Source organism: Protobothrops mucrosquamatus, unplaced genomic scaffold, assembly GCF_001527695.2.
Source record: "Protobothrops mucrosquamatus isolate PMUCROS unplaced genomic scaffold, P.Mucros_1.0 scaffold631, whole genome shotgun sequence".
NCBI classification, from domain to species: Eukaryota; Metazoa; Chordata; class Lepidosauria; order Squamata; family Viperidae; genus Protobothrops; species Protobothrops mucrosquamatus.
This window is the reverse complement of record NW_015386923.1, coordinates 71,004-88,984: the sequence shown is the minus strand read 5'-3', so window position 1 is coordinate 88,984 and position 17,981 is coordinate 71,004. Positions and strand designations below refer to the sequence as shown.

The window sequence follows — 17,981 nt, the reverse complement described above, 5'->3', positions numbered from 1 at the left end:
CGGACTAAATGATCTATAAGGATCCTTCATAGATTCTAGCATTCCAAAACTTTGGTTCTCCAAACATTAATCTAGTTGTTTAAGCATTTGGCCTTTGCCATAGAGCAGATACTGTATGTATGAGGTGAAGTGCAGTTATGATTGTGATGTGGGGTTTCGTCTATGGTAGCTTATTTATCTATACAACTCATACTACAGTCACCAAGTGATGAATGTGTATGTAAGAATCAGGCTAAAAAGTTCTATGTATGGTTCAATGAATTAATTGCTTTAAATAAAATCTCCATGTCCCAGTGATTGTTTTCAGTTCTGGGAAGTTCAGTACATATTTGTACCAACGTTTTCTTTTTCTTTTACATTAGATTTCCAGCTTCACAATTTCCCATTGCTACCATTCCAATCCAGATTTAGTTGTTTTTAGAATGTAGAATCATAGGGGCTGGAAGGGCCTCGGTGGTCTTCTAGTCCAACCCCCTGCTTAAGGCAGGAGGCCCTGTACCAGGGGTAGGGAACCTTGGCTCTTTTATGACTTGTGGACTTCAATATCCAGAATTCCTGAACCAGCCATGCTGACTCAGGAATTCTGGGAGTTGAAGTCCACAAGCCATAAAAGAGCCAAGGTTCCCTACTCCTGCCCTATACATCCTAATCAAATGGCTGTCCTGTCTATTCTTGAAAACCTGCAGCAATGGAGCATCCACAACTCCAGGAGGCAAGCTATTCCACTGATTCATTGTTCTCACTGTAAGGAATTTTTTCCTTAGTTCTAGTTGGATGTCTCTTTGAAAAGCTTTCACCCCTTATTTCTTGTTCTGCCTTTTATTTGTAAAAGGTCTACTCCCAAAAGACTTTACAGAACCAATGCCTTGGGTAGATTTCTTTTAGGTGGAGATTTAGAACTTACAAAATTTATCACACATGAGGGATAACTAGGCCATATATGGACAAATTTAGATTGTGAGCAACTTTTGCTTTGAAAACTAAAAGCTACTATGTCTGAGCTTCTTCCCTAGAATATAATTTATTTAATAAAATACTACTCATTAAGGTCAAAGTGGATAGAAAAATAATCTTAAGTACAAAATGTGGACATAAACTTTAATATAGGCAATTATTTATTTGTATTGCAAAGATGCTTTTTTCTCTGAATGTTTCTCTGTTGCAGGAAGATGATGGGATTAATAACTGCAGAGCCTGGGACTTCACAGAGAACAGTTACTTCTCAACCTGTCTGCCAGATCTTGATAGGATGACTACAGCATTTTTTTCACCATATTTGGTACTCAAATGACTGTAGCCATCAACTTTTCCTTCTCATCTGGTCATAATTCTGTTATAGGAAGGAGGGCTGGTTGGTGTTCAGTTACTGAAATCTATCCTACATTTCTAAGAAGAAGAAGAAAAAAAAGCAGTTTGCAAGATTCCTTGCTGGTGTGTGGCCAGCTCATCACACAAGTTGTTAGGAGCTGGCAATAACTGTAGAAGTACTTCTAAAGAAAGCTTTACAGGTTTACAAAATTTGCAGACTTCACTGTCTAGTTAAAATCAGTGGTTGACTTTATAGCAGTATCTTGTGTGGTTAAAACAAAGGGTCACGGAAAGGCATATCTGTTTAAAACAAAGCACTTTTTCCATCCAGGTTTATGATAGAGGAAGCAATTGAAAATGAATTATGCTTCCTTTTTCTCTTTTCAACGGAGTCTGCAAAAATGGAATATTGATGGAGAAAACATCCTGATTTTTAAATAATCTTTTACAGCTGGGCTGAGATTAGTCATTATAATTTGCTTCTTCCAACTGTAGGGACTTCAATTCATTGGACCCAAATGACCCTATTGGGAACAACCAACTGGCTTTAGATGTGGCTGAACAGGAGCTAGGCATTTCTCCAGTCCTCTCCAGCACTGAAATGGCTTCACTGTCTAATGATGAACAGCTTGGCTTGATCACTTACTTGAGCCAATTTTATGATGCCTTCAAGACTGCTCCAGGTAGAATGTTCCCAAGTATCCGGTTCTGAATGCAGCCAGTGAATATTTAGCTTGCAATATGCACTAGATGGAAATGAACAGGGCTAGATCAAAATAGATCAATCTATATAATCCAACATCCTTCCCTTTCCTTAATGATCAATCAGATTTTTATGGGGGCATTACATGTTAGACATGTCATTTCCCCCCCCCCCCGGTTGCTATTATAACAGCTATTATTGAAAACTGCATATCCTGATCTAGGAAATAACACCCAACTATCCTAACTGGTAGCAATTGGTAGCCTCATCCTCCATGAATTTGTCTAGTACCTTTTAAAGTCCTAGTTGGTGGCCATTACCATACTATGTGGTTATGAATTCCAAACTGGTTGAGGAATTGGTATTATTGGAAGGTCAGATAAAATAACAATGGAAGTTTACAATGATTCATTCACTGGATCTCTGTTGCTAGGCCTGTTATCTTCCTGTTGCCACTGCAGTTAAAATAGAGACATTATCATTCAGAGTATTCACTCCCCTTTAATAGATTTAATAATGAACTATATACCTGAAGGTTGATTCAGTACCAAAAAGTACCATATTCTCTCTTGTAGAATGGAAGGAGAAAACAGAGAAGCCTCTTATCCCATGTGGCACCAAAAGCGCTATCCTCTTTCTTAGCAAGCTACAGAAGACGTTATCTCTCTCACGTAAACGGAACTTGGTGAGTCATTCTCAGAAGAGATTGCGAGACTGTAACCAAACATTTCCAGTTTCTTCTATTCCTGCCATTTCATTAGAAATAAGGAGCAGTGGGGGGAGGGGTGTTCTAGAAGAGTCCTGAACCTTCTCTCTTTATTGACATTTCAAAGATACAACATTTGATTGCAGGAAAGTTCTACCTGGGATGCGGAATCCAAGAAGTTAAAGCAAGAGGCTGGGGTAAGTTCTCCCATCATTGTGTTTGTTTCATTTTTTAGTATCATCCTTCCTCTTGAAAAGAGATGTTAGTAGAACAGTAAATATTCAGTGTCATTACATAAGCTATTTATGTATATATTTATATCCTGCAATTCAGGGGTTTATTGCATAGGAGACCCTCTTCCCCACAAAAATGTTTTTTCCCACAACAGGAAACTTGTGAGATAATAATAATTATATTATGTTTGGTCACACAGTCAGCCAGATGTTGGCATTTAGCATTTTTAGCCACCTTCCCAAGGACCTGTAATTATTATTTCAACCTTTGTTTTGTACAACTCAAGCAGGTATACATAATGCTCCCGCCTCCTATTATCCCCACCACAACACTCCTGTGAGGTGAATTGAGCTGAGAAAGAAGGATTGGTCCCAACTAAGAGAGTCCCCATGGTTGAGGGAGCACCTGAACTTTGGTTTGTCTGGTCCTAGTTTGGTGCCTTAACCACTACACCATACTGATTCTACACTAAAACCAGTCAGCTAGAATAGGGATGGAGAATCTATGGCCCTGTCATGTCAATCATAGTATTTCTAGTTGGAATGATCTGGGTTAATGGAATTGACATCCAACATATTAAACTAATTTTGTTATTTCATTTGTGATTATTTCTGTGTGAAAGGGGTTATGCTGTCAGTTGTGTAATCACCCTTCAACAATCCTTGATAATCAGGTCTAGAATTTATCATAGGGAAAGATATTATGATTGCATGTAAATGAAGTTACAATCTGTCCTGAAAATCCTTCTGGTGTTTGGTTTTAAATAATATATCGGATCTAGAATAGGGAAGTAAGTAAGTAAGTAAGTAAGGAAGGAAGGAAGGAAGGAAGGAAGGAAGGCTTCTGTTATAAGCCAATGATGGAATAAGTATTCCTAGTAGATAATTTATGAAAAAAATAAGTCCTTGTGGTTTAAATCATTGAAGTAAACGGTATGAATTTTCTGACTTTGTAACACAAACATGGAAACCCCAGTACACATAATTTATGAACTACAGCTTTTGTGTGACTAATACGTTGAACTCTGCATCCAAATTCTAATCCCAGTGGTTAAGTTCCACCTGTAAAAATTGGAATTCAAATGTCATTTGACAAATTCCATCCTCCAGCTTGCTGGCCATTCAACCCCAAATAAATTTTGGCAGGGGCAATAAGAGATTCATTTTCAAAACTCAACTGAGACTTGTTCAGTTCATTTCCCTCCACAAAACTATTACAGTAAAATTTTGGCTTGTGGGAAATTCTTGTGGCTGAGATGTATTTGTCTGATTGACAAAACAGCTGCCAAAAGTTTGGATGGCGCCCAAACTATCTATTTTTTCACCAGAGGTCAGAACACTTGTTTCTCTGTTTAACAAAAGGCTCTCTGAAACAGCTGTTGGGCCAGGTGATGAGGAAGAAGCTGGATTAACCAAACAATGAATGAAGTTGCTATTACATCTCATTAGTCAGTTACATGCTATCAGGAAGCTCAACAGCACTATTCAGGTTCAGACACTCCCAAGAAAGGATTACTTTGCTGGATGTTTCAGGGGCTCTGTCTCCCTAAGGATTTTGCTGCCTTATTTTGCGCTACGTTACTGGAGTTTAACATATAATGCTGTCTGAAATATGTCTCTAGAAATCTAGGAAGTTACCCCATAAGTCCAACCATGAGTTCATCTAATCTGAAATTGCTGTAGTAACTGATAGCAGCTCTTCAGGATTTTCAGACATTGTTATTTTTTCAGTCCTTTCCATAAAGGGTAGGAATTAAATCTGGGACTTCCTTCACATTTCACTCTTCCTGATAGCATTCAAAATGAGCACGATCATGGTTAACTGTCAGATTAAAAAAATCCAAAGGGCATTTCTCTCTCATACACACGTCTATCAGGTATCTTTTATAATTGGTATCCATTACTAAGTGTTTGTTTACTTGGAGAACAGTTGTACTATGACCTCTGTTCTCTGGCTAACAGCACTGGGATTTCTGGGTGGTAGACAAAGCAACTACTGTACTCTTGATATTGTTAGCACCTGAGTTGTTCACTTTGCAACTCATTGCAATTACCCATTCTGCACATTGCTCTGGCTGCTACCATCACAATTGATTGCCACACCCTCGTTCTTTTTTGGTTTTCTGACCTGGCTGATGCATGAAACCTGATAGCACAGATCAGCAGATGAGACTTGATCTGAGGAGAGAGTCTGCTTGAGGTTTAAGATTGCTCAGAATTTATGGCCCTAAGGGAAACCATTGATCTTCTGATAGACTTCACCTGTCTCTCGGATGAGGAGCAGTGATGCCTGCTATTTCTGTGGAGATCGTGTCTATATCCTGGAGCGGGTCAGTGCTGAAGGGTGCTTCTTCCATCGAGGCTGCTTCAAATGCCATTACTGTAAAATAACACTGCGACTGGGAGATTTTGTCTTCAATGAAGATGATGGTGAGTAGAGAGAACAACTTAGAGCCAATCTGGAAGCCTGACAGACACAGCTATACAGGGAGAGTAGAAATGGTTTGAGTTGTCTGAACTCTGACTGGTTGTATTGTTTCATGTTTTGTTGTCTCCAGACAGAGTTTTAGTAGAGCTGTATAACCAAACGTTTCAGGGCATTATGCCAAACAGCCTTAGGAGTGACAGTCTATAATGGTATACGGGAATGACCTTAGGAGACAGAAGAGATCCTGTTTAGCGAACAAAAAGGTAAGAGAGGTTAAGTACACAATTCAAAAGGGAATTTTTCTTCCTCCTCAGTCTGTGAAAAAGAATGCGGCAAATTTATACTATAAGATTTACAAGATTATGTTAATGTAGCCTTACAATAATATAGAATTAGCTTAACTGGTAGTATTTCCTGTCTGGTCCACCTGGGATGGCTGACATCAATCTTGCAAGCCAATTGCACTTTATTCTAAAGCTACATTAACATAATCTTGCAAGTCTGATAGTACAAATCTCCCACCATCTTTTTTACAGCCTGAGAAATAAGGGAGGTTCCTTTTTGAATTTCTCTGCCCATTATGCAGCTATGGGCTGTACCTTCTCTTATCTGATTGTTCCCTAGGCAGTATCTCTTTTATCTCCTAAGGTCATTCTCACATACCATTACATCCCCAAAGACTTCCAATAGTTGACAGGGAGGAAACTATTAAATAACTGATTGCAAAGGGATAATGATAATTATTTTTCCATGAATAATATATATAATCAAATCAAAACCAGTCATTTTCTGGTGCCACACATTCTTTGGTGTGTTATCTTTGCTACCCTACTCAAAGGCAAGTGAGGCCTTCAGCCTGGAAAATATGCACCCTTGTTTCAGATTCTTTCATTGCCGCAGCCTCCTTTTATTTAATCCTGAAGATTAAATCTGCATTTATAATAGCATTTCTGGTTGGGCAAATGAATTGCAGTCACATACTGACCTGATTGTTTCTTCCTAGGCAACTTCTATTGCAGTTTGCATTCCTGGGTCTCATCAGACATGACTGCCCCCAGCAAAGCTTCCTTCAAAGAAGCATATGAGGTAGGTAGGATGGCTGCTTTTCAGAATCCAGCTGAGGGTTAGAGAAGAGCAGGAACAAGTGGATAATCTTGAAAGGATTGATATATATGGAAAGGGTTTTTAATGTGATTTTGAGTTAGGGATAACCAATGATTTATCCAGATTGCTGACAGGGCTGAGGTGTTGACAAAAAGTGCTTTAGAACAATATCTTTAGAAATATGATGTAATATAAGCAGGTGTATGTCATTTGCATCTTGGACAACACAAACCTAATTTCCCACATATTCTAAATAGAATCTCAGCTGGGAATCATTGACCAGAAAACTGATTATGCATGTGGCTAGCAAAGTAAAACTGATGATTTGGGGTGTGGCTACTGTGAAAAAAAGGAATTCTGTAAGGAAGAAATCAAAAGCGAACTAGCTGGTATCATAATGCCTTTATAGAAATCTACTGTACTTCGGATCATTGTGTCTCTCTTCCCACCCGCCAAAAGAAATGATTGTGTTTGAACACCACTGAATGTTGATTTATTGCGACAAGCAGTTTGCTGTTGATACTGCTTATTTGCCCATGCTTGATTCCACCTTCTTGTGGGAGTGATTAAACAAACTTGGACAGGAAGCATAACATATAAGAACTGTGAGCAGTGGCTTTGCTTCCTAAGCCAGAATCATTCCAAGAACAAAATGTAGTATATGACTCTTATTTATAAAAACATATCATACTACTTTATTTACATGCAATAATGAATCCTGTTTTCTAAGATGCCGCTCCTACTTTCATTCAAAATTGAGAGGGAACAATTATAACACTGTTTTCTCTTCCTCTGTAAAAGGTGGAAGAAAAGGACAATCAAAATGATAGGAAACTGGCTTCAAATTCAGAGTTTTCATATTTTAAAATAATTTTTATTGAAGAATTTTTTTAACAAAGTAAATAGCCTAAAAGAAAATAAAGAAAGAAAAATAGTAAATAGTGAAAAGAAAGAAAATAGAAATGGAAATGAAAAAAGAAAAAGACTATAAAGAAGCAGCCTCTGATCTTCTTGGTAGATATTATAAATACATTTATATTTTGCCCTCCCTCTCTAAAGTTATATCGTAATACTTTTCTTTCTATAAGCCACCCTTTCTGATCTGTAAATCCATAAATCACAAATTTGTTTTTCTCTTTTTTCAGCAAAAAAGCCCATGAGACATTCCCAGTACTGATAAATCTAGTTGTTGATGTTTCTCTAATCAAACAAATTAATTTTGCTATCTCTGTTAGTTCTGTTTCTCCATTGTGGGTATTTTAGAGTCTTTCCATTTTTTGCATATAATAGTCTCGCAGCAGTAATTGTGTATCAAAGTAATCTTCCATGGCTGTTTTCTAATTGGCTATCCATTAATCCCAGCAAGAAAGGTTCTAGTTTCAGTTAAATGTTGATCTTTAAATTTCTTTGTGTCATTATATGTATTTGAGCCCAGAAATTTGGGACTTGAGGTTTAAGAGGTTGAGGCTTGAGGTTTTATCATTCCCACCAGGGATGATAAAATGATGCTTCATGTTGTCCATATTTCCAACATAAATTTGAAGTACCTTTATACATCCAGACAATTTTTCTGGAGTCAAACACCAATGATATATCATTTTATAAAAAGCCATTTTTAGATTATAACATAATGTAAAATGTCAATCCTTTTAACCATATATCTTTCCACTGTTCCATCAGTATGTCATGTCTAAAGTTCTTAGTCTATTTTATCATGCAATTTTCATTTGTTCTTTTTCTGTTACAAATGTCAGTAAAAGTTTATACTATGCATTTTGGGAGTTGTATGTTCATCAGTTGCACATAGTTCAATTTCAAATTCTTTCATCTGCTGTTCAATTCCAAATGTTCTATTATTTACCATAAATCTTTCTCTTAATTGTGCATATGGAAACCATTGAAAACTCAATTCCTCTGCAATCAATTGCTCTCTTGATTTCATTTTATATTCTCCATGTTCCTGTTCTAACAACTCTAAAACCCATTTTTCTTTATGTATTTTTCCCCCCTATAAAATGATTCTTGTGCTGAGACTCATAAAGGAATTTTCAGGCACAATCTGAGTTTATATTAGAAGTACCATATTGAGAATATGAAATATATAATTAATATCCTTAGTTTTATTGTACCATAAAAAACCGTAACATCTGAACCTCAGATTGTGCGCTTCTAATTCTAAAATTTGTTTATTTCTCAACAAAACCTACTCTTTTATCCAAACAAAACAGCAGGCTGTGAAATACAATTTCAGATCTGGCAGTTCCAATTCTCTTTGTTCCTTTTCATCTTGAAGTATTTTATATTTAACTTTGTGGGTTTTTTTCCTTACCATACAAACTTAGATATATATCTTTTTGCCATTGTTGCTAGCACCTGTAGATTTTCAATAAATCTGATCACAGATCATGTAAGATGGGAAATGCTTCTTGTAGGATATGATCAAGTCTTTGAGTGCTGTACCACAGTAGGGCAGTGGTTAAAATAAAAAGATTAGACAGATGCCTGGAGATTAATGTTCTCAGTGGTTTTATTCATCATGATATATATTATTTATCATGTAATTTATTTTTATTTATTTATTAGCTATAGTTTTGGAAACAGTGTGACTCTCCATATTATTTGAGTTATACCTCCCCTTTAATTCAGGAGCCTCAAACAACATCAATAACACTCCCTCCCTCTATTTTTCCATATGACATTAACTGTGGATCAAGAAGAATGACCAGGCCTGAGTCCAATGCTGAAGATAGCTTAGAATCTGGCTCTCTTAGTCCAACATTTAAACTACAATACCACAGTTACTGTAGTTGCAGGAAACAGGCAGATTCTGTTGCATTAATAGGCCTCAGTATCTTATAGGCTTTCTATTCAGAACCTTTCTTGGCTACTTTGAGAACAGAGTATCTGTTTGATAAACTTTTCCAATGTTTTTATATACTTGCAACTCGTTTGCAAACCTGTTGTGTTTTGTTTCTGCAGGATTCACCTTATCTGAGCAATCCACCAGACAAAGACATTTTAGACTTGACTACTGAAGAAGAGAGGATGGTAAAAAATTCCAATTGGCAAAGCCTGGATGAGAATATGTCTCCCATTGTAGATCAGCTGCCAGAACGTCAGCCTGAATCACTTCAGAAACAAGTTAGTGAAGGCCCCAGCCTATTCCCATCAAAAAAGGAAGGTGCTGATACAATAAGCTCCTCACGGCGTCCACATCAACAGTCCTCTCTTATGGGAGTTGGGGAGCTGAGTGACTCTGTTCCTAAGGCTGATTCAGCTTTTCAGATTGATGGAAGCAGAAGATCACCTGAAAACATGGCACAGGACCGAAAAAAGTGGAGTGATCACTCTAAGGGAGAGCCTTGTCTCAATCTTCTTTCACAAGGGCCAAGAATTGGTCTTACTATTTCTGGAGAAGGTTCAAACCCCAGACTAGAGCAAATCCAATGTGAAATCACCCAGAAGAAAAAGATTCGCTTGTCGGACTTGGAAAAGCTTGAATTATCCAGACTGAGTCTAATTTCAAACCCGTTTGATGTTTCTCATACGGGGCTGGGAGAATCCAGCTTCAGCAGAGAATCAGGTTATTTTCCTTGCTTATTTTTTTATTATATCTCAAATGTTCCAAACAGATGATAAAAGGGAGGAGCAGAGACTCAACAAAAGAGAATGAATGAAAATCAGATGTCTGTGATTTACATACTTTTTATCCATTTTATGTATTTTTCCATAATGCAAGCGCAAATCCTGTCATGGTATTCATCATATTCAACATTTTTTCCTTTGTTGCCATTTAAAAAGATTGTGAACTCTGTGTTCTTCCTTGCAAACAAAAAGGTCCCTCATCATTAACCACAGAAAGTTGTTCTCTAGTTTTTTTTTTTCCATGACTCTGAAAGTCACAACAGGTGGTGATATTTGAGGCGGTCTCCAGCTTGCCTATATTAGATCAAGCAGCATGCCAAGCCCTTTCCTGCACCCTTTGGGGTTTTTTTGTGTTTACTATGCAATTTTCTCATTCCCTACATCCTGCAGCATTTCTTTACCCACTTCATTTCTTGGCGCTCTTCAGAAAACCAATTCTTCAAATTTTTACGGAGAAAATAGTACTGCTGTAGGTTCAAGTTACATCTTTAACCTAAAGAGCCCCTGTGACTCTGTTACATGCAAGGTGAATACAGTACTTTTACTCATAATAGCTGCTTTTCTTTGGCAGATTTTCTGGAGGTTGCCAGTGACAGTGACAGTGACAGTGAAGAGGAGGAAGATGAAGAAAAAGGGAGCTTAGATCTTGGGACAGACATGGTGAGTCAAGAGCCCTAAACCTGAATTCTAACAAAACAATGTTCGCATGCATAATTCAAATGTTTCTCAGAGCTACTTTCATGTATTAATAATCCAGGAGAATCATATTGTCACTACATTATTAGCTGAAAAACATTTTCCATATTTTCTTAATTATTTTTCACCTTAAAAAAGTCTCTTATACATGCTCTTCTGTATGCCATCAAAGGTTTTAAGTTTCTTCTTTTTCTAAATATTTTCCTTTTCTGGTTTTCCTGTCTACAAGCTTCATGGTTGCCTTTCTTTTCTCTTTATCATGTATCATCAACCTGGGCACTTTCCATGTGAATGGACTCTGGCTTGCAGAATTCTCAGCTCCAACAGTACTGACTAGGGAATTCTGGGGAACATCTGCATCTGGAGGATGCATAAAGTTGCCAAACATACTTTCACTACTTTTTCTACTATAATCCCAGAATGTACTTTTTTTTCTATAATCCCAGAATGCTCTTTTCCCTGTACACATCACCTATTCTTTTTCTCCTTCCTTACACCACAAGGTTCTTAGAAGATCCATTTCTATTCCCTGTATCTTCTTACGTGTGATCGCTATTTTACTATGGTCACCCTGGCGTTCTTTCGCTGCCGTCTCTTTACAATTATTATCAAGGCTTTGAAATCCTAGCAACTCCTTTCAATGAAAGGCTCACAAAATGGATAAATTCAGACTGGCACAAATCTCAACACACTTCTTTGAATCCATAGGATAGGAGTAATGTGAGAAGCAGTTACTTGGGATTTGACATCTTTTTAGTCAAAGTGATATTAATCTTTAATTTTCCATAACAGGGAAGTAAGAGTTAGAAAATGGCCATGGGTAATTTAGAATCAGTTTGTAGGTCTGTGAAACAACAGCAAATGTTTGTGTACTACAATATCGATTCACGAGACTCTTACAAAGCAACTAGGCTATCTACTGTGAAAACTGGGAATGCCTCCATGCACTTTACAAATTAAGATTCTGTAGTTAGCACACACTTTAAAAGGTGTAGACTGGATTGTTGGTTATTCTTGAATCTTTGACAGTCCTTTCATCTTTTGCCCAAAGATCCAGACCAGGTCTGAAATCATGGTTTACAATTTGGGTTGTGAGCAACTTATTTGCAAACCTGATCCTTGTGCAGGCAAAGCAGGTGGCATTGTCAGAACCTGCTCCTGTTACCTGGTAATTTCTGGCTTGCTATGTATTATATCTGTAGTTTTTGGAATATTAGTGAAGTTCAGTATTTTTATTCATTATTTTCAATTTTTGGCCTTTCAAAATAGGAAAATTTTTGTCAAGGGGGTAAGAAGAAAATAAACTTAAATCACAGAAGCATGATGAGTTGCATCATCGTGTCAATACATTTGTTTCTTTTTCTAATCTTACTTGTGGTACTAACAGGCACTATATCTATTCCTTCATTACTGGGGGCGTGTAGTGCAGAATTTGGGAACTTTACTTCAGTTAGTTCACCAGGCATCTTGATTTTGGGGGAAATTTTAAGCATAGCCCATAAAGAGTAATTTATGCTTGGGATGCAGGAGTCCAGTTGATTTTAGCAATCATGTAAGCAGCAATGGCTAGCCTGAGCCAATCACTGCAGATAGACAGTAGCTTTTAAGTCGTCCCGCATGACCTTGTCTTGTTTTTACTTGTGCACGTTGTCATTTGCAGCATTTTCTCAGCTTCACTGAAGACACTCAGTATCCAACTTGGAAGAAGACACTGGTGCGACGTGCTAAAGAGGCCGAAATGAAGAGGTTTTGTAAAGCTCAGGTGATTTTTTTTTCTTTGTCAACATATTTATGCAGAATTTATTCAAATAAGGAAATGGGATATAAAAATGTAGAGAAATCAAGGCAGGTTCACTTCCTGGTCTCTGCAGCTATGAAGACTATTGTTATTTCCCAAAGAGCATTTATGGGCAATATTGCAAATGTGTACAGCAGCATTTCCACAAGTGTGATACCCATTATCTATGGACAGTATCCTTGTTCGGCTGTTCTCTTTCCACATCATTAGAGCTCCGCATGGGGAGGTGGGACAGGAAAAAGGGGCATGGCTGGCATGCAAAATCTTCCCTCCTATGACTATAATAAGGAAGATATAACGTCTGATCCTCAACTTAAAAGTTCATTTAGTGACCATTCAAAAGTTACAACGGCACTGAAGAAAGTGACTTATGACCATTTTTCACACTTATGAAGGTTGCAACATCCCCATGGTCACATGATCAAAGTTCAGATTCTTAGCAACTGACTCATATTTATGACAGTTTCAGTGTCCGGGATCATGTTATTACCTTTTGTGACCTTCTGACAAGCAAAGTCAATGGGAAAGACAGATTCACTTAACAACTGCAGTGATTCTCTTAACAACTGTGGCGAGGAAGGTTGTAAAATGGAGCAAAGCTCACTTCACAAATGTCTTGCTTAGCAACAAAAATTTGGGGCTCAATTGTAGTCGTAAGTCAAGGACTACTTGTAGCTGTGTGTGAAAATGTATAGGGATACTTCTGTATTATCCATGCTTTTTGTGTTGCTTTTGCAAAACTTCTTCTGTGACATCATTACTGCCTTAGCAGTGAAGCTGCCCAGATCCTAATAAAGTCTTAAATGTGATGTCGTTTTACTGACCTGTTTTAAAAGGGTTCCTTTTCCTAAAATTCCCTCCCCTGCTTTAGAATCTGGTCGCAGGTTCCTCTTCTTACATTTCCAAACCTTTGTTTTAATCAGTTTTTATTTTGACCAACATTTTTGCAGGCCATCCAGAGGCGGTTAGAAGAGATTGAAGTGACTTTTCGGGAGCTTGAGAAACAGGGCGTCAAGGTGGAACAATCTCTGCGAGAAGAGGCAGGTAAGAATCTGAAGCTTCCTTGAATAGGAATGGTGTTTGAGATGGCCGCGTGTGAAGAACGGGTGCCACAAAGTGGTATAATGGTTCTTCTTTAAGCTAACATGTCAGATTTAACCTCCTACCTTCATCATATTCTTTAGGAACAGAGTCTGAACTGAAGAAACAGTGGGTGAACCAATTGCTCACATTGATTCAAAAGAAGAACAGCTTGATGTCTGAAGAGTCTGACCTCATGATTGAGTAAGGAACTCTGCAAGTTATGTCAGTTAAGATCTGTAACTCATTTTGACTATAGAAAATGGATCCAGCACTGCTCTTTTATGTGCCATAGGAATTACAAGAGAGACAGTCCATTTGCAGTTTTTCCTCTCACTAACATAACCTTCAATCCAGCAAGTGGACTAGCTTCATACCTTGCATAAAAAAATGACCAGAATGACTCCTAGAGAGCATGAACAGTATAAACACCCCCCATGTTGTGTCCCAGAAAAGTGTTAGAAATCTAATTTCACAATCCAAATAAGGTAATCTGTTTGACATCATGTATTAATAAAAGCATTCTGTCCAAAAGAGGAAAATATAATTGACATCAACTCATAGTCCTTTATTATTTCAGTTATCTTTTACCTAGTTCCAAAAGCCTTCCCAATGTTTTAGATTAATAGCTCCTATAATATTTTATAATACTGTTACTTCTAGCATTGTGAAGCCACCCGGTATCGTTTTGGAGTTGGGTGACCTACAAATGTGATAATAAATACCAGAACCAACACAATCTATGGTTAGAAGTTATGACAATCCGAATCAAAAACAAGCTTTTTGATAACACTTTTCATACTATTAACTCAAATCAAAATCAAGAAAAAGCTGTACTATAATAGCATTCAAAGGCTACTACCTGTAAGTCAAAGGCTGAATTCAACTAAGTAAAGTCCTGTCATATGTAATGGTGACCAGATTTTCATAAATTAAACTTCCAAACCACAGTGGCTGAATATTAAGCTAAGCTTTAATAACTATATGTTGGATTAAGCCAATATGTAATAACTATATAATGGCCAATTGCAATATGACTCCATCATAGACTGTGACTTAAAATTCTGAGCGTGAATCCCTGGAAACGTGTGGACAGGCAATTTATATTAGAGGATACCTTAGGATGAAAGATCTGCAAGAAGAATATAAAATAAACATTCCACTGGTGAATGATCAATAGTTAATAAAATAACTTGGAAATACTGACAATCTTGCTAGGATACTTCTGTTAGCAAGGCAAATATGCCTAAGGTATAGTAACGTCATCTATTCTCTTCCTCATTTAGTATGGAGCTTTTGAGATGAGTGTGTGTATATATGTATGTATACATGTATGTCTGACTGACTGACTGACTTTCTATCTGTCTGTCTGTCTATCTATCTGGAGGACAGCACGTTGCAATGAGAGAATCAGTATAGAGGCTCCATGGAAGGGAATTCCTATTGTTATCAGGAACTTTTTCTCAATTGTGGATTGTAATAACGACAATTTTTTTAGTGTGCAAGAGCTGACGCTAGAGGAGCAGCAGTGCCAGCTGGATCAAGAACTACGCCGCTACTATAATATGGATGGTAAGAAAGAACATAATAGGTTGTTGTGGGAAAAGAGGAGGGGAAGGTGTGTTAGATACGTTCGCCATTTTGAGTTATTTGTACAATAATAAAGGTGGGATACAAATGAATAAATAAATAGCTGCCCAAGTTCATTATGAGATGAACAATAATCGTTTTTTGCACTGAAAAGAGCTGCTGTTTAATTAACTCAATTAATGTATACTCAGAATTGTTTTTGGTTTTAGATAACCAAGAAATTTGCTAATGTAGCTGCCCTGTTATGATTGTGAAAAGCCAGGAATCTGATGATCATAAGTCCTGAAAAACCCAACATTGTGAAAGTTCTAAATAATAGACATGTCCATTGGGTTACTAACAGAATCTAAAAGTCAAAAGAAAAAGGTTGGTTGCAAAGAAGAGTTTCACATTTGCCTTCTGTTAACACTATGTGTGTTTTGTCAAAGTTTGGCTTTGACAGCATATTTATTATCATTTGCAGTCTGGTATTCTCAGGATAGGAAATGTAAACAAAAGAATGCTAGTATATGTTTACCTTTTGATCATTTTTTTTAAATAATAAAAGAATTTAATTGAGAATATTCACGCTCATTCAGCAAGACATTACATAGAGCCGAAAACAACATGCATTCGTTTCTTGAATTAAAAACAAAACAGCACTTAGGTATGTTCACTCTGTGTGCATGGAGTGATATGTTGGGGCAGAAAAACTAGTAACATTAAATAATAATAGTAATAAAGTTGGAAGGGACCTTGGAGGTCATCTAGTCCAATCCCCTGCTCAGGCAGGAAACCCTATACCACTTCAGACAAATGGCTGTCCAGTCTCTTCTTAAAAACTTCCAGTGTTGGAGCATTTATATTCATTCATTCATTCATTTATGTTTATAAAAGTATCATTCTTGGAAGTCTATTCCTGATGAAATTTACCTCCCAGGTTTCCACGATATCTTTTCACTTTGACAAAATAGTTAGTAGATAAAGGATAGGGAATTTGCAGCTCCCCAGATGTTGCCCCTTTCCAAAAATTGTCAGCCTCAGCACAATCAAAGAAGTTTGGAGGTGTAATCCAGATATTTGCAGTTCTACCACTTCTCCTTTTTTATGTAATTGAATAGCAAGAATGGTTCTTTATTCTGAGCATGTACTGTTTGTTTTAAAGATTCTTTGAAAACGTCTGAGGACTGTGAGGCAGAGAAGACGATCCTGTCCCAACTGCTTGCAGTTGTGAATCAACGCAGTGCTCTGATCGAGATGCAAGAGAGGAAGAGGCTCAATGAGCTTTCTGAGCATGTTCCAATGATGGAAAACGCCTAGAATATTTGAGATCAGGTTTACCCGGTGGATACATTTGCTGAATGCCCTTCATATTTGGCAAGACATTCTGTTTTGGCAAAAAAACACCACTTGGAAAAGGAACTTAGCTGCTGTTTTATACTCTGTGACAGCTTAGCAGTAGCTTTCCTGCTGTAAGTGTGGAAATATGCTCATTATGAGATGAACAATATGCTCAGACCGACCCTGAAGCCCTGAAGTGGTTCATGCGCTTAGATATCTGTCCATGTTTCAATTATTTTGAATACCACCAGAGGAAGTCCCAAAATTGAGAGTTTATGCAAAGTTTCCCCTTGACGGTTAGTGCCTGATGATGGTTCTAGGTGGAGCTAAACAAGCCTGATCTTGTTGCAACTTGATGCATATGATGCAACTACGTTTTAAGTGTTTTAGGAAATAATAAGGAAACTATGTAGAACTGCTTTTAATTGTTTGCAGATACAACTGCTGAAGGCTTTAAGAAAGCAGCCTATTTGCAGCATTTGGAGGGAAAATAATATTCAGAAGATGTACTGTACGTATTATTTAGCGACAATTGTATATATTTGCAGTTAGCAAGCTCCCCTTTGACACAGGGCCTCATCCAACAGAAAACATTTCTTTCACTCTGCTGCTGCAGGTGACCATGTTTGTGATCATTCTAGATGTGGTAAATTAGGAGGGGCTGTATGGTTTAAGCGGAGAAAACATTTTACAATGTTCTAAAAGCAAAAAAGCATGATGCTTTCATGAAGATCAGAGGAGCCTACAAACTGTCCAGAGTTGTATTCTAGAGGAGGAAGATTAGTTAAAATCTCTTGAAGGATACACAGAATCAACAGAGTATTTTAGAGGAAAGAAATAGATGCCCTACAATAAAAATTAAAAATGCCATCATCTAAGGGCGTCTTGTCATAATAAATGTCCAAGGAGAAATATACCTCTCTTGCATTATTTCTCCATGTATGTACAAGCATAACAGATGCTGTAGGACAAGCTCTTGAAGCTGGACAAACACGGTTGGAAAATGTATGCTCTTCCTGCAAAATAAACGATGAATGTGGATGCAGATCGCAAATACGTTGCTCCTGAAGAAAATTTTCAAGTGAACAGACGTTATTTGGTAACTAAAGTCAGTTTACAATCTGAAAGTGTCTACTTCTGGATCGATATAAGCCAACTGGCTTTTCACAGGCACAGCTCCAATAAACATAATGGAGTGAAAAGGAAACACTGTTCTGCCTTTTTTTATCCACGTTAATTTCACAATAGAGTAAATATTCATCCAGCTTTTTCCAAAGTTTTCTTGGTCTTGACCCAATTTCTTCCAAGAAGTGGCCAGGATTATGTTATTTGGCTTTCAGCAAGCTGCAAATGGCTGCCAAAGCAGACAA

At 37.4% G+C, this 17,981-nt stretch overlaps 1 protein-coding gene across 1 annotated transcript in view; it reads left to right on the top strand.

Annotated features, from left to right (window-relative positions):
- Positions 1-17,656, top strand: part of MICAL1 (microtubule associated monooxygenase, calponin and LIM domain containing 1) — a 31,397-nt gene extending 13,741 nt beyond the window's left edge. The window contains exons 12-23 of the mRNA XM_015817730.1: positions 1,804-1,991; positions 2,587-2,696; positions 2,864-2,914; positions 5,206-5,380; positions 6,382-6,464; positions 9,462-10,065; positions 10,699-10,787; positions 12,484-12,585; positions 13,572-13,665; positions 13,806-13,905; positions 15,200-15,273; positions 16,436-17,656. Of these exons, the coding sequence (XP_015673216.1) occupies positions 1,804-1,991; positions 2,587-2,696; positions 2,864-2,914; positions 5,206-5,380; positions 6,382-6,464; positions 9,462-10,065; positions 10,699-10,787; positions 12,484-12,585; positions 13,572-13,665; positions 13,806-13,905; positions 15,200-15,273; positions 16,436-16,590 (1,825 nt within the window). The 3' untranslated portion in view covers positions 16,591-17,656. The remainder of the gene's footprint in view (positions 1-1,803; positions 1,992-2,586; positions 2,697-2,863; positions 2,915-5,205; positions 5,381-6,381; positions 6,465-9,461; positions 10,066-10,698; positions 10,788-12,483; positions 12,586-13,571; positions 13,666-13,805; positions 13,906-15,199; positions 15,274-16,435) is intronic.
- Positions 17,657-17,981: the final 325 nt, after the last annotated feature.